At 46.9% G+C, this 16529-nt stretch overlaps 1 protein-coding gene across 1 annotated transcript in view; it reads right to left on the bottom strand.

The window, feature by feature from the left end:
- EVL (Enah/Vasp-like) overlaps positions 1-13918 on the bottom strand; it is a 147450-nt gene extending 133532 nt beyond the window's left edge. The window contains exon 1 of the mRNA XM_054515200.1: positions 13706-13918. Coding sequence (XP_054371175.1) covers positions 13706-13710 — 5 coding nt within the window. The 5' untranslated portion in view covers positions 13711-13918. The remainder of the gene's footprint in view (positions 1-13705) is intronic.
- Positions 13919-16529: the final 2611 nt, after the last annotated feature.

Genomic DNA, 16529 nt, shown 5'->3' with positions numbered 1-16529 from the left:
GAAGAGTGTGTCTTTTCAAAGCCTCATTGATTTTCATTGCCTGGTGAAGAGGCACATTGTTTATGTGCCTGGGTGTGCTGATATTCCAGCAGGATGAGATGGGCACAGCTCGGGCTTTCAAAGCCTGGTTTGCAGAGAGAATGAACCAGATAATCACAGGAAGCTCCTGAAGGCTGACAGCCCTGCTCTGGCCACTGTTTGGGAGTGATTCCTGGGGCAAACTCAAACTGGAAGGTGTGAAGATGCTAGCAGGAACAGCCAGCATTTCCTAGCACTCTGGGCACAGACCTCAAGTGAATTTTGAAGCACAATATTATGTTCCACCTCACTTTCCAAAGTTCAGAGGCTTTTGCATCAAAGTTAGGGTTCTTGTTAAAGTTCAGCACATGTTTTGGAGAATTTCTCTGTTCTTCAGATACCAGATTACTTCTATTTAGAGAAATAAATAAAGAAAAAAACCCCCAAGCTTTGGAATTGGATAATCTTTGCTGCATCTAGTTCATATTTACCATCCACTCCTCTCCTCAAGGCTCTCCTGTATTTTCAATGTGGCAAATTCTTGAAAATGATCAGGTGCTTCAGTTCAAGTTTTACACTTGTATCACAGCACTGTTTCACACAATTCTTTGAAAACAAAGTCCATGCTTACATAAAACCCTTCTCAAAGACTTGGGGGGCTCAGCCACTCCAGCTCCCTCATCTTCACAGTTATGGTGGGTCCATTCCCTTAATAATCATACAGCAAAAAATATACTCACAGAACTTCAAGGCCACCCAGAGAAAAGGAAGCAAAGCAGTCAGAAAATGTGTCAGTAGAGCCTGTGTGTATTGAGGGCATGAGCTACTCAGATGATGCTGCTCTGTAGTACTACTGAGGCACAGAGGAGACAAAAAGCCAGAGGGAAAGAGTACAAGCCAAAGCCAAGCAATACATCATAGTTGTACCTAAACACCAAGAAAATCAAAATTGGTGGGATGTGACTTTAGGCAACTCCCACAAAGCTCATTTCTTCTGTCCATGTGCTGTGTAGCCCAACAGTGTGGGTGGCAGCAGGGTGTCTCTTGCTCAAGGGGTTGACCTGAAGTGAGTTCCCACCCTCTCGACCTTGATCACACATTCACATTCCTGTCTTCACCTGTGGAGCACCATGCAGCCACAAATCAGGTGAAAAGGTGACTAAGCCAACAGAAAACTGATGAATTTCCTTTGCCTGGATTAACAAATTAACAAAACATGCCACAACAAAATGAACTCATGAACTGCCACAAGACAAGAGCAGTGGGAAAGTCCATCTAGAGCCAAGAGGCAGTAAATACTTAATTACACTCATTTAGACCTAACTAATAAACTGTTCTGTAAGGTTTATCTGCATGAGAAAACTCTAGAAAGGTAATCTGAATTAACATTTCTGTAATGAATGAAACCACATTAGATCCCTGCAGACACACTCATTATTAATTAAATCAACCCTATTTCATATTTGGTATCATTTACTGTGATATGAATTAAGCTTAATCAAATTAAGGTCACTTGAATGCTGAATCAGATAATATATACAATGGTTTAATTTAGTTTACCTAATTTACTTTACATTCACATTTTTGGTGATTTGGATTAGTTTTCCTTCAAATCCTTGCTCAGACAGCTTTAGAATAGAGAGAGACAGCAAAAAGCTGAGGAGATGCTGCAAAAATTGTCCCCAAAATCAGCAGTTTTCAGCTGTCAATGAATTCACCCCCAAGGAGAGGGGTACTCAAAGCTGTGCATCCCATTGAGGACACACTGCCAGGGCTGCTGCATGCTCAATATCCATAAAGGGTCTGTCTTCACTAAGGTTCCCTGTCCCTGTCTTCACTAAAGTTCCTCTGGTGCCCGGAGGCTGCAGAGAAAATCAGACCCTGGAAGTCTTCACCTCATCCTCCTGCACTGCAAGGGCTGAACAGATGTTGATGGGCCATGAGAAATGCATGTCCTGAAGGAAAATGCGACAATCCTCAAGGAAGCTGAAGCATTTGATGTGGTTATTTTTTAAATAGCAGGTCACAAAAATATTTGACATGTTTTTTACTGTTGAGAAAACACAGCAGTTATCAAAGTTCTTGTTTGTAATGAAATAACAAAAAATCATAAAAGCCTGCTTCTTTAGGCAGACATGTTAAATTGAGATGCCATGTTTATTCACAGTTTTAAGGTCTTCTCATTTTGCTTACCCTGCTCCAACACATAAAAAGTCACCACTGAGTCTTCTAGCAAACTCCTTTCACATTCCTCTTACGTGACTATGCTTTTTACCATTAAAAAGATTTTTCTGTCTACACAGATGTGTAGACAAATGCACTCTGTCGTATTTAGGGCACCAGTCATCCAATATTTTCTGTGATGCAGGTACCATCTGTGAAACTGAGCTGCAGTTCAGGCCTATCATACTGAGATGGGTGCTGGGAAATCAGAGATGGAAATTGATATTAGATTATAATCCTACTGCATTCAAATAGAAGTCAAGGGCTCTAGTAAGGTCAGGCTTAACCTTTAATAAACAGGCATACCTTTAAATATTTTTCCAGGGAACCATCAGCTGTGCTGTTTGTTTTTCAGTGTCCTCTCAGGATTATCATCTTTTAAGGGTCACAAAAGGTGTCCAAACCTCTGAAGCAAAAGGATGATGAGGAGGCCCTGATAGCAACAACAGATAACAGCTGGCATCAGGGTGCAACTAAGGTTGCAGTGACAGACTTTGACCAAAGTGACAAAGAGATCAGAGACTGGAGCCCATAGAAAGCATTCCTGGGTGAGGAAGAAGGACTATTCTTTTAGCAATTTAGCATGGAGGTCCTTAGCAAACCACTGGGTTAACCAGACCATGCAGTGATGTAAATGTGAGCTCTTGCAAGGATGAAATCAGCACTGTGAGGAGGGTCAGACACGGAGCATCATTTCCACTTGGGCTGTCCTGCTGCCTTGTGGGGCATCACAGCCTTCTCTGCCACTCCCTCTGGTGCTGACAGACATTCACACAGCTCCTTGGGGAACTGATTCAGGAGACTGAACCAGCTGGAAAGTGGGAGAACTGACTAAACCAGACCTGCACCCGTCCTCAAGGCAGCAGTAACATCTAAATGCTCACGCAAGGCATTCGCCCTGCACACCTCTGACCACACTTCATGGCCTGAGAAATGTCCTTGTGTGGCTTTATTGCTCTTACAAACTTGTTTCCACATTCCCTAGCTTGCTGGCTCAGTGTCCCCTCTGCTATTTCTGTAACACTCTCATATTTAATACCATGAAATTTTAAAATAGTATGCTGGCTCAGGCTTTTTGAGCTCCTGCAAAGAGTTAGAGTCATGCACTTCCAGCACTATTTTTATTTAGCAAGCCAGGACAGAAGAGACAAGCAGACCCTTGCAGCTCACCCTTGGGTCACATCTTGAGGAATATAAAATTCCCTGGGGTCAATGCAACAAGCCCTGGGGGACCCCCCCAGTAAGACACACACACTCCTCAGCTATACTAAACACACTGACCATCTTTCTGTTCCCTTCTTATTTCCACTTTTGCTTGTGAACCCCTGTAAGGGAAGGACCCACCTCACCTGCCTCACCAGGATGGCTCTGGCAGCCCCAGCCCTACACACTGCTTCCCAGCAAACCTGCTCCTTGTACCACCTGCCACCTCCTCTGCTCCCCCAAGGGCTGGCTGGGGTTGTTCTTGACTTGCTGACAGGTTTTCAGGTAATAATTGTTCATTGGGGGTGGGGGGGGGGGACATTTTAAACAAGATGCTTATATTCTTATTTGTATATGTTAAAGGTGAGGACTTCCATACAGAGGACAGGAATAACTTTTGTCTCCCCTCCTAAAAGCTCCAAATTTCCCCTGCTGAGTTCTGCCCTAAATGAAGAAGAGAGCCTTCACAGCTCCATCAGAGCCCAAGCCCTCCAACACTTGCACGTACACTTAAATTGATCACGGTCAGTGGTCCCAGCACAATGGCCATTAGGTTCCCAAACCCCCCAGGATGCTGTGCCCAGTAATCAGGTCAGGAATGTGTACAAGTCCTTTCAAGATTAAGGCCTTAATGCTGTAGCATCAGCTTTCTCCCTGCCTCCAGCATTACATGTGGGCAGCTGAAACCCCCAAGGATGGAGGCTGATGGCTCCAGGCTGACCTGCAGGTACAGGCAAGTGCCTGTGGCCAGCTCCTGGGTGTGTGATGAACCAGACATCCCTGGGCATCACCCAGTATGAGTAGAAAAGTTGTCCATTTTTTTAAAAGGTTGCAGAGTTCACAAGTTAAACCAAGTTGGAGTTCTAACTACTTGTTGTTAATAATTTCATGTTGTAATCCCCTGTTGTTAGTAGTTTTCCTTCAATTACCTGTTCTTGATGGTTGGAAATCCCCCTTTGTCAAGTATCTCCCTGCTGCTTCCTGGAAGATGGCACCCGGGACTGTGAGGAGGAGGTGACATTGGGGTTGGCATGCAAATGAGGAAACCCTTCACCAAATCTAGCAGGAAAAACCCTAAAAACAACGAGCCACCATGGGATTAAGAGATCGATGTGATGTCTAGACGTGAGGAACAGAATCCAGGGTCCACTCAGACCCTTTTTACCCCTCACCCTGACCTGAAGATGTCAGCTAGACAGAGGAGTTCGAATGTCAAACTGTAAAACTGGGAATCTCCTGGTGCTCTTGTGAGGATGGAAGCCCCAGCTCTGCCTGCAGCCCAGCAGACAAAGCTGCAATCTTCTTCCTCCTCCTCCTCTGTGCCACTCCTGGGAGCAGCAGCGGTGCGAGGGCAACCCCGCCAACCCCGTCAGTTCTTCCCACCCGAGCTGATTTTTAATAAAGGCATTAGAAAGGAGAAAGATCTCCTGCCCTATTTATTTCATGGCAGCCTTGGAGACAGCTGTGTGTGGTTCTGGATGCTGTGAGCTAACATCCGACAGTTCAGCACCAAATAAACACAAAGCCAAGAGGCAGCAGGTCAGGCTCTGGGAGAATCCATCGCAACACTGGGCCACCAGTGGAATCTGAGCTGGTGTTGGGAGCTGTGGATCACTTTGGTGACAGCTGACAAAGCAGCACCTCTAATGGACAATACTGCAGGTGCCAAAGTGTGATCAAGAGATGTAACTCCTTGTTCCACCTACTCAAAGGTGGTTCTTACTACCAGACAAGCAAGAGAATGAGCAGGGACAGATAAAGGACATTTTATTAAGCATACAGGTAACATGAACATGTAAGGCCATGTTTTCACTCTTCTCCTTACTAAATAGTCAAAGAAACTAATTGCCTGAGAAGGCTGCTTTATTTGAATGATACAACCCTCACTTCTCAACGTAACAGCTGTGGCATCAAAAACAGACTTACATTCACCTAGGTGATGTATTTAGTTAATGAAAAGAAAGATTAGCATGCAAATGTGTTGCAGCACTCAACACTAATTCATAATGAAGTCAAAATATTAAAGCTACTTCATTCTGTCAAAATATACTCGTCCAGCATTTCTCTCATTTTGAATCAAAAATCCTTTTCAAAAAGAAATTCACAGATTATCTCAAATCCCACTACTGTTTGGCAGGTGGGAGCTAGAATGACAGAAAAAACAGCCATGTAATAAAATAATTCTAGTATCAAAAGTATTTTAACTGGGTAATAAGAACAGTAAGGAGCTAACAGGAATAGGTACACACACAAACTGCATGAAATATGTGCTTATGGGGATGCTTTTAACCTGCCTTGTTTCTGATTTTTAAAATTTTTGTAGACGTCTTTTGATGTCCTCTGGACCACGAACCATGAATTGAACAGTGCTAGTCTGTTCAGTGCTGAAGACATATTCCTACTCACATGTAACAGACATTTCCAACTGCAGCTCTTACACTTGAATTTACTAATTTCAGCTATCCTTTCATCCTGAGCACTCAGCAGCCCTGGGTGTGTTTAGCTGTCCCTGCTGCATGCAGGCACGCACCCTCGGAACATCGCTGCAGCCGAGCTCCTGAACCGTGTACAGCTGGGGAAAGAAAAGCAGTCAGCATGCAATTAAAGGGATTATGGTGGCCATGGCCCTGCTTCTTGTTAATGCCATTTCACTGCATTTTCTAGATCTCCTCATTACTGAGGGAGTGGCTTACTGGCAAGGGATAAAGGCAGGAAGCTACACACATGCTAAGAAGCAGCGAATGATGGGAATGGGAAAAGAAGAAAGGGGAGGAAGGAATGAATGGATGGCAATACATAATGAACTTTGCTGTAATGCTTAGCATTTACTACAGAGATGCTTGTCATCCTCAGAAATGCTTTTTGAACAGGAGACTCCAATCCAGCAAAGCAAGGACTTCAACAGGACCAAACTTAAGCCTTAAATCCAGTGCTAGACTGAGACCCAGCTACTTAATCATCTTAATTCCCTCTCAGGTAAGAATTGTCATCCTCCAGCACATAAAGCAATGATGCCAAAAAGGCTAAGAGATTTAGCAGCTGCAGACCAGCCCAGGAAGGACAGCATGCCTGCACCATAGAGCTCACCCCAACAACAAGGACTGGGGCTGGCCAGCCTTGCTGCAGAAACACAAACTGCTGGAGCATCTGCCTGTGCCTGCACCCGTGGCACACTGTGAGTCACTGTACTACACAGCCTGCTTTGCTTTTTTTTATCTTTTACTCTCTTTTCACAGAAGATGTCTATCCATCCTGACACCTATGTGAAGCTGAAGAAAGACAGAAATACAACTGTGAGATCTCAAGTTGCAGGAATGACACCTACTGCCTGGGAAATGAACTGCTCACCTAAATGAGATCGAACTTGGTGGTGAGGAGCTTCCACAGAACAAACCAGCACGTGGACATGAGCCAGCAATGTGTGCTCACAGCCCAGAAAGCCAATTGAGTCCTGGGCTGCATCAAGAAAGGGTTGGCCAGCAGGTAGAGGGAGGTGATTCTGCCTCTCTTTTTCATTCTGTGAGACCCCACCTGCAGTGCTGCACCCAGCTCTGGGGTCCCCAGCACAGGAAACTGGGACCTGTTGGAGTGACTTTTAAAGTCCCTTCCAACCCAAACTGTTCTGTGATTCTACAAAACAGGTCCAGCCCCAGTGCTGACTGTGAGGGTGATCAAATGAAAGCCCACAGAAAATTCAGTCAGAGAGGGAGGTTCAGTGATTTAAAAATGGTGTTTAATTCCTGATAAACAGTATATAGACTCAGGGCAGGTAGAAACACCTCCATCATGAAGTCAGGTGAAAAGTACCTTTTTTGGACAGGGAACATGATTAGTAGTTAGAAAATGCTCATCCATACCAACAGCTAGGCTACACAGTTTGTACCTCAAAGCACTAGGGAGCCTGCAGTGGAAGGGTCTGCAGAGCATAAGAGGAAGAACAGGAGCAGCATCTTAGTAAAATAAATATTTTAATTTGTAGTAATAGCACTTCCTGAAGAAATGGTTTCTTGAGCTTTTCTGGTGGGAACAGTGCCACAACCCAACTTATATATACACCTTTTGCATATGGAAAGTGAATTTTCTTTTCTTCTGTCTTTCTATGTAAAGACTTCATGACCCAGCTCATCCTACCAAACCACAAGTGGCTAAATCAGCACAGCTGAGGGGAACAAGAATGGGAACTCAGGAGAAATGTATAAACTAACACTGAGCTTGAAACAAATTTAATGCTTGAATGCCTGCATCAAGAAGGAAAGTCAAAAGTTTCTGGCAGCCACATGTCTCTGCAACTTTAGGACTATGGAATACCCAGTGAAATGTGATGCTTCACTGTTTGTTGTTGTATTACAGAATGGCACTTTGGATAGTCAGAAATGTGAAAGTTTCCAGGCTCAAATGTTTGGTAAGGACTTACCCACTCTCTCTCATCTCACTAATAAAGATAGCTATCCTTAATGCTCCTACAGCTCTCAAATGATGAATAGTTTTGGAAAGACTGTCAATAATGTTTCAAGCATTTGCTCAATGCAAAAATGTAAAGTCTCACAGGAAGAAGCATTCTGCAGTGCTAAATACACCAGAAATGTTGGGAGAAAATAATTAAACTATTTTCAGTTCCACAGGGTCACAACCTGGACTGAAACACACTTGGAGTGTTACTGGGTGATGTGCACACACAGCCATGAACCCGGAGCTGTCCCAGGGAAAATGTGCCAGGTGAACCACGAGGTTCCTACAGCACAGGGCAGAGCTGTCCCAGCAGCCCAGATCCTGGGAACAGCTGCCCTTACCCTGCAAAGCTTCCCAGGGTCGCAGGAGCAAGGTGGACTAACCCAGGCAAGGCTGTGTGCTGCCATGGCTGGCACCCTGGCACCCTGGCTGGGGTCTAGGTGTCCTCTCCCTGGGCTGCCTGTGACAGGGACAAGGGCTTTAGGGGTGTGCTGATCAAGTGTGCTGTGCTGGTTTTCGGCCCTTTCCCCTCATTAGGGCACATCAGATCAAAAAGCAGATGAAATGGAAGTCTTGGGTAGGTGACTGCAGACAAAATCTGCCTGAGGGCCAACAACAGGCCCAGACAAGGAGCAGTGGCACAGTTCCTCCACCTCTCCTCCCTGCCCCTGAGAAACTGAGCCCAGGCCACAAGGCTGAGAAAAACAAAAAGGAGGTTCTCCTTTTTGCACTGTGGGTCCCTTGAGTTCTGCCAAATGATGACTATGAGGAAAACAAAAAACATATAGGGGCAATACCAATGTACAGCTGGGGCAGTTTTGGCTGCTTACCTACTGCAGTGAAGGACAATACCAAAACATCAGTGAGATTTCTTACATGTAAATAAAGAGTGGATGAGATAGTACTATGGTTCTGATTCAGCAAAAAAACCCTGAAATATTTATAACTACCTTCTCAAAGAAAGAAAACCTGCAGCTCATTCAACTTATTTTATTTCAACTTATTCTATTTCAATTCTGTAATTATTAGGATTAAAAATGAGCTGTAATTAATTTAACTTTGGCAGCAGTTTTAGAAATATTTTCTAAAGTTCCATACTGCTCCTTACACATTGCTCAGAACTGAGCGAAGCTATGACACAACAAGAAAAAGGAAAGAAATCATGAAACCTACAGGATACAGGAAACTGAATTGAAACTGAATTGTGTTTGCACTTTGGAAAGATTTGTATGATTTCTTACAAGAAATACAAATATTTAAGTAAAATACTTCAAAAGAGAGAAGTAGCCAGCCATGTGCAGACAGACTATGCAGACACCTCTAATTGTGACACACTTTAATGGAGCTGTTCTGTGTCAGTGTATCTGCTGTTTAACATGGTTTGAGTGACCCAGGAACAGGCAGAAGGGACACAACACACAAACCCACAACACTGAGTTAAACAGACCTGTGCACATTTGAAAGATTATCTTCAGCCTCAGTCACACCACTACAAAATACAAGACAAAAATACCCCAAAAATGAGGAAATGAACAAAAATATGTCCAGAATCTATGCTTTATTTTAGAGAGTGGGAAAAAAGGTTGAAAGTATACAGAATAACAGCATGAAAGAGGCACAGCTGGCCTGCCTGTTCCACAGCCTGACAGTCAGGGTACACTGATGGGAACCCAGCATTGCCAATGGAACACCACTGCTGCCTTTACATGGCCACAGCCAGCATGGCACAACCTTCAGTGGAGCTCCAAAACCTCCTGACAACGAGTTTATCTGCAGCTAGAGCTTACCTAGCCCTCTAAAGATCAAGGATGAGCTAACAAAAGCAATTTTCTGTCAGCAGCATAGTGCCCACACTTGGGATTCTGCTGACCAAACCATGACAGGCAAAGGGCTGGGAGCTTTCCTACTGAGAAAACACTGACAGATCTGCGTGGCACTGACAGCTTGAAAGGCTGCAAACCCAAACATAAGCAAGGCAGGGCTGTGGAGGGTGGTCAGACAGCTCCCAGGTGACCCCAGGAACACACAGGCCACACACACCAGCACACAGCAGGAGTCAGAACATGGCAGGACAGAGCCTTTGAATTAAACAAAAATTAGCTAAGTTACAGGCATATTGCTCCAGCTCAGAAATCAATTGCTAAGTGACAAGGTTAAATTATATTTTATAGCCAACTTGATTTTATTATCCATCTCAGGGTGTGCTCCTGCTTTTCTACTGGAAACTCTGAGCTACAAAGTCCACCAGTCCAGTGAGGCTGGTAATCCCAATTTTGATGACATTATAAATAAAAACATCATCTTCTCCCTTGTTTTTTACAGATGCAAACAGAAAGAAACAGTAAAGGGAGAAAAGTTAGGAAATAACACTGTACATGCAAGTCCAGTTACCCTCCATGCAAACTGAAAGAATTGGCAAGACTCTTGAGTTATTTCCTGAACTACTTAATGAACAGATAATGGGGAGGACACTGAAATGCTCAATACATTGTGTTTATTGATATAAATGTAAAGACTTTGCTTGCTTATGTCTGAAAACAAAGGGGTTAAGAAGTATAATGTATACACCTTCCTGTTATTAAAACTGATTTATGCTATGAATATTTAGTCCTCTTTTTCTCAACATGTTGCTCCGTCCATTTAAACTAGAGCTAAATACAACATATTTTTCAGATTTCCAGTTGATAGCAATATAAAAACCTCAGAACAAAAAGGTTGACTTTAGCTGAACTTTAAGGTGCTCAGTGACATTGTTTTCCCTCACAATTTCTGTGCTGAACTCATTACTTTGGCTTGGATTAAAGCATGTTAAAGAAGTAAGGAGGTATAATTTTAATCTGAATAATCCTGTTTAGAGGCTGGTTCCATCCCTAGATATTAACTGTATGTTCTGTTTAGAAAAATACTAAGTGCTTAAAGTGGGAAGCTTGTCCCCCCACCATTGCCTCAGGAGCACAGCACAGAGAGCAAATGTACACTCACTACAGCCATGGCAAAAAGAGAGATGGATTTTTTCAGGGATACACACAAAATGCTATGTCTGGTTTTTATTTTTAAGAATAGGGGCCACTGAAACACAGATGCCTTATAAACTACAGGTATGACTAAGAAATTACAGGTTATGCCTCTGTTGACAGAATGTAAAAATTTTATTTTCAGCCACAGCGATATTCATAGACATTTTCCCAAACATGAGCTAATTTTGTTACTTCTAAGAATAAATGAATATCCACTGTCAAATAACCCCTACATTTCTTGTACTAAAGCAGTATTTTTGTGTACTAAAAAATAATAGCACCTCTGCACTTTAACATTTTCCACACAGGGATCCTAATCCGTTTTTGAGGCAGAACATCTATTATAACCTGTTTTATTACTAAGGTGGCTGGTACACCCACTATTCACACACTTCATACCTTTGAGGTGAAGACATAAAGAATTATCAAAAAATGGAAACCATCACATAAATGCAATAGTGCAAAGAATAGCACTGTAATCTATTCACCACAAAAAGCAGTATAAATAAAACACACATGCTTAAGCAAATGTTTCAAGGAGGCTTTTATTAAATGATTATGTAGCCTGCCAGGGTATTTTGGAATTATACAGCCTGTATTTATTAAACAAGAATTGTTATTGGAAAAGGTTTTAGGTGATTTACAGACATATATTTACTGACAAGTACAATCTATTCAGTAATGTCTGTATATGCAAGGGAAAAAAATCTGTAATGGAAGCATTTAAAAACAGGAATCCATTAAAAACCCAACAAAATAATAATGTGCATTAAGTATGAAAGTGGTATTTATAACAAAAGACTAAGTGTGATGCACCTGCAGATGCCAGGTGTCACGTGGGGAAGCAGGAAAGGGCAGCTGCCCAAGGACACACCCAGCAGCACACACAGACCAGCTCTGGCTGCCTCAGCTACAGCAGAGGAGCCTGGGGGTGCAACCTAGAGAAGCATCCCCCCATCATTGTCAAAAGTGGGGATATGGGGAAGTTCTGGAGCCTCTCCTGGAGTTAAGCTGCTTTTTCCTTCCAAAACACCCTGTGGCTGACCTCTCCTGAGAGTGCCTTAGCTCTCCTGGTGGGGATCACTTTGGGGACATTATGATACCCTGATTCACAGTCTGTCTTGGTGGGTCTCTCCCCCTGTTCCCTCTTCCAACAAAAAGTGCAACCACCAACTGTGGAAGTCCATGTGGAGCAGAAAATCCTCAATGGGAGAAACCCAACATTGTTGCAGCCTTCCAATCTGCCCATGGTGCCTTCCTGGGGTGAAAGGTGGGCTTATGAGTCAGTAAGTCAATTTTCCTTCTTCCTGGGAGAGCTCTAGCAACCCTTCTGCATGGGGCAAGGGTTCTCCCAAGCTGGGCTCCTAAGTGAGCAGGAGGGAGCAAGGGGAAACTTCCCCACCATCTGTTGTGTTTGATGACTTCTCCCCAGAGGTCTCTGACTCACATTCTGATCACACCAGGTGAGACTGATGCAGGCACACCTTTTGTGTGGAGACCAGAGACACATGGCCACCAGACACATGACACAGCAGGTCTCTGAGTTTCTGGCCCTTCCCAAGAATGCAATTTTAAGCAAGTGAGAAAAATTAATGGTAATGTAAATGGCTAAAAAAATTTGATGCATCTCCAAGCCTTCAACACACACGATGGTGCCAGGAGTAAATGTAACTGTAAATGCAGGCAAAGCCTTTTCTGGACTCCCACTGCACTTGCTAGGAGCAATGCCAACCCTGCAATTCAGGAATCAGGCACCACAGAAAGATATCTGGCTTCAAACTGTTATTTCCATTTTTAAGGTTTCTCAAAGCAATTTCACTTTGCTAAAGATAATTGTTAAGTGGGAAAATTCACTAGTATTAAAGATGAATCAGGGACTGGGTTGCTCCGAGATACTGACAGCTCAAGCGAACTCGAATAAATGAGGAGAGAGGTTTGGACGAGTATAAAGCCAAAGCGAACAACGTTTCCCCTCCATCCTTCCACCAGGAAATTGGGTTGGTGGGGCTCTTTTGCCCTTCCTCTCACAGCTGACAAATTGACCTCGGGAAAACTACGAGCAGTAGCATCCCTGCTGCCTGAGGAGAGGGAGACTGGAGATCCGGCACGGCCCATGCTGGACGCTCCTGAGAAATATCCCATCTCCGCTCCTGCGGTGCGCTCCTCGTTCCCCTCCCCTGCAGCCGCTCTCCCCGCCCGGGCTCCTTTGCCCGAGGAAGCTCTCGCCGTTCCCCCGGGCTGCACGGCCGGCCCTACCGGGCGGATCCCGGCTGCGGGGCCCGGCACCACCGGGCAGACACCACGGCACGGCATCACCGGGCAGATGATACCAACTAACAGGGCACGGCATCACCGGGCAGATGATACCAACTAACAGGGCACGGCAGCACGGTCCGGCAGCACCGGGCACATCCCTGGCTGAAGGACACGGCAGCAGCGGGCAGATCCCGGCTCCGGGGCACCACAGCACCGAGCACATCCCAGCATTAGGGCACGGCAGCAGCGGGCACATCCCGGCTGTTTCACAGGCGCTTACAGCCTTTTGTAAGCGCCAGATAATCTGTCAGATGGACTTAGGCACTGACAGTCAAACATGCCAAAAACGTCACCACCCACTCCTGCTATCCATCCGGTGAAGGACTAGGAAGCGCCGCATTGCTTAACCTCTCCTCCGCCTTCCACTCGCACAGGAAATCCCCACCCCCACGGCGTGACACCACCGCGGGGACAGCGATCCCCCCGCCCGCCCGGAGCTCCGCGGCCGCGCTGCCCGGCGCATCCCCGCCCGCACTCACCTCATCTTCCCGGCGGGGCGCGGCGGCGGCCGGGGCCGGAGCGGGGCCGGGACCGGGCGGTGGCGGCGGCGGGACGGGGGGGCTCCGGCGGCGGCGCCGCCCCAGCGGCAGCGCCGGGCCCCGGGGCGCTAGCCGGGCAGCGCGGCGCCGGGCAGCCCCTCCGCCGGCCCGGCCATGTTGCCGGCTCCCGCCCGGCTGCGCTGTGTCTGTGTCTGTGTGTGTGTGGGCAGGACAAAGCAGCGCCGCCGCTGCCGCCCGCCCCGCTCCGCTCCCACGCGCGGCGGGGCCGCGCCGCCCCCCCCGCCCCGCCCCGCGCCGCCGCCGCCCCCGCCGCGGGTGTCGGGGGGAGCCCCGGCCCTGCCCGGCCCTGCCCGGCCCCGCCGCGGGTGTCGGGGGGAGCCCCGGCCCTGCCCGGCCCTGCCCGGCCCCGCCGCGGGTGTCGGGGGGAGCCCCGGCCCTGCCCGGCCCTGCCCGGCCCCGCCGCGGGTGTCGGGGGAGCCCCGGCCCTGCCCGGCCCTGCCCGGGTCCCCGCCCGGCGCAGGTGGGGCGGGAGCGGCCCCGCACCGTGCGCGGCTCCGAGCGGCGGCTCCGGGCTCCGCCGAGCTCCTCGGCCGGTGCCGGTGCGAGGTGCCGGGGCTTGGCCGTGCCGCGTCCCCGAACCGTTCCCGGCTGGAGCGGGGCAGTGCCGGGGTTGGAGACCTCCCCTCTGCACAGTGGTGTCCTGTGCAGGCACAGAACCGGTGCTTTTGTGGGTAGAAGCAGGAGCAGAAATGGCATTTCCAGCTGACACTGGAGGGCAGCTGTGGTTCCTGCTCCCTCACCCTTCCCACTTGTCTCAAGGAGTGTCCCTGCGAGCTCTCTTGCCCTGCTCCCAGCCTCGTCCTTTCTCCACACTCACCACCCACCCCGGGAACCCTGCGCTGCCTCCAGCTCCTGTGCTTCTCCCACCCAAATCTCCTCCTCGCTCCACATCCCAGTGCCGTCCCTCACCCGCTGCCCTTCTCCTTCCAGGCACCTCCTGCCAGCTCCCTTGTGCAGCCCAGCCTGTAGGGTGGTGATATTGACAAGGTCCAGAGCCTGGAACTTCCCTTGTTCCTCTCCATGTCTCTTCACCTCTTGCCATGCATCACCCAGTAGAAAAAAGATTATGTTGAAATTGGTATCACTTGAATGTCCTCAAGGATCTGCCATGATACGGGACAAAATTATGGAGTTGTTTCTCAGGTCTTCCATACATAGGTCAGCATAACTTGTTTGCCATTTCTCAACAGTAAAGGCTCTTCACTCTGAGTCTGTGGATCATCTCCCACTGATCTCTCCCTGCTCTGCATTACCCAGTTTAGACACAAAAACCCCCAGACAACCATGTCATCCAAGAGCAGGCAGTGGCTTTCCAGGCAGCTGGCACATGTATGCACATGGTCTGTCTGGAATAGAAAAGGCTTCTGGTCCTCTCCTCCCTCCCCCTGTGTGTCTGTATCCCAATTAACACCACCCCCATCACTCCCTGAGACCCACCCACATCCATCCACGTGTGCTGTGAAGGGCAAGGGAGCTGTAGCCCCTGTCTTTGTGTGGGGGTGGCTTTGGGAAGGTGCAGCCAGTGTGGCTGGGAAAGGTGGGCTCTGGGCAGTGTGGCTGGGAGGGTGGGCTCTGGCAAGGTGGGCTCTGGCCAGTGCCTGTGGTGCCAAGTTGTGTGAGGGCTCAGGGGAATGTGCCCATGGTGCAGAGCAGACCGTGGGACTGCACAGGAGGCAACCAGCTGCGGCCCAGAACATGCAGGAGATGAAGAGCAAAGCAATAGGGGCCGTTTTCCACATAAATACTTTACATTTTTCTTTCAATTCTCTGAAAAGTTTATATACTCATGCCAATACAACACTTACTTTTACTGTAGTGGTAACATATGCCACCAGAATAAATGTTGCAAAAATCAAGCCCATAGATTTGATGCCCTACAGAGCTCTTTCACCACTGGCTTGTCAGGCTTTGCTGCTGTCCACTGCAGCTCCACACCAAATAAAATATACTACAATAACAACAACAAAAATATGACAGCAACAAACCCCATGGTAGTAATCACGTATACACCTTTTATTCAAGGCCATGCTTGTTTCTTGGTAGCTAATATATATATCTGCTATTTTCAATGATCATTAATATGTTAAAGAAATAATCAGAGACAGAGTTACTGAAGGGCTGGGGGAGGGAACCCCAGCACTCCTGTGCCTCACAAGCACAGCTCCCAGCTCGTGCTTTCCCTGTCCCACAGCAGGTCTGCTCCATCCTCCTCCCAAGCAACTCCACCAATGGAGCTAAGCTCACTTCAGATAGAGAGGGGCTCCTAAAGAAGCTGCTTCCCCTATATCTAAGAGGCCTCCTTGTTTGTTTGAAACCAAAACTTACAGTCCTTTCTTATTAGCAATTATCCTAAATCTCCTAGGATGCACAATATGTTGTTTGTTTAAAGGAACAATTGTGTCAGACCACAGATCTGATATGCAGTCTCCCCCAAGTGACAGTGGCTTGGAGAAACTCATTCACATAATTTGTGATGAGGTTGCTGAAGGTATTAAGCATATGAAGAAATAATGAGCAAAAATAAAACCTATTCTCTTATTACTATCATCTGACTAATCCTTTAGAGTGTGGGTCACTGACTAGCTCGTGGGACATATGGGAGACAGCATAAGGCAGGGAGGACACTTATTAAACTAGAGTTTCATGGTGATACTAGAATTTAAGACTTGATTAAAATAAAATACTCATATGTAATTTCACTGATAATCTGTTTTTTAAGAATATAATTTCCTTAAGATAGGAT

Source organism: Molothrus ater, chromosome 6, assembly GCF_012460135.2.
Source record: "Molothrus ater isolate BHLD 08-10-18 breed brown headed cowbird chromosome 6, BPBGC_Mater_1.1, whole genome shotgun sequence".
Taxonomy (NCBI): domain Eukaryota; kingdom Metazoa; phylum Chordata; class Aves; order Passeriformes; family Icteridae; genus Molothrus; species Molothrus ater.
Note: the sequence above shows the minus strand (reverse complement) of the source record. Positions and strands in the feature narration are given on the sequence as shown.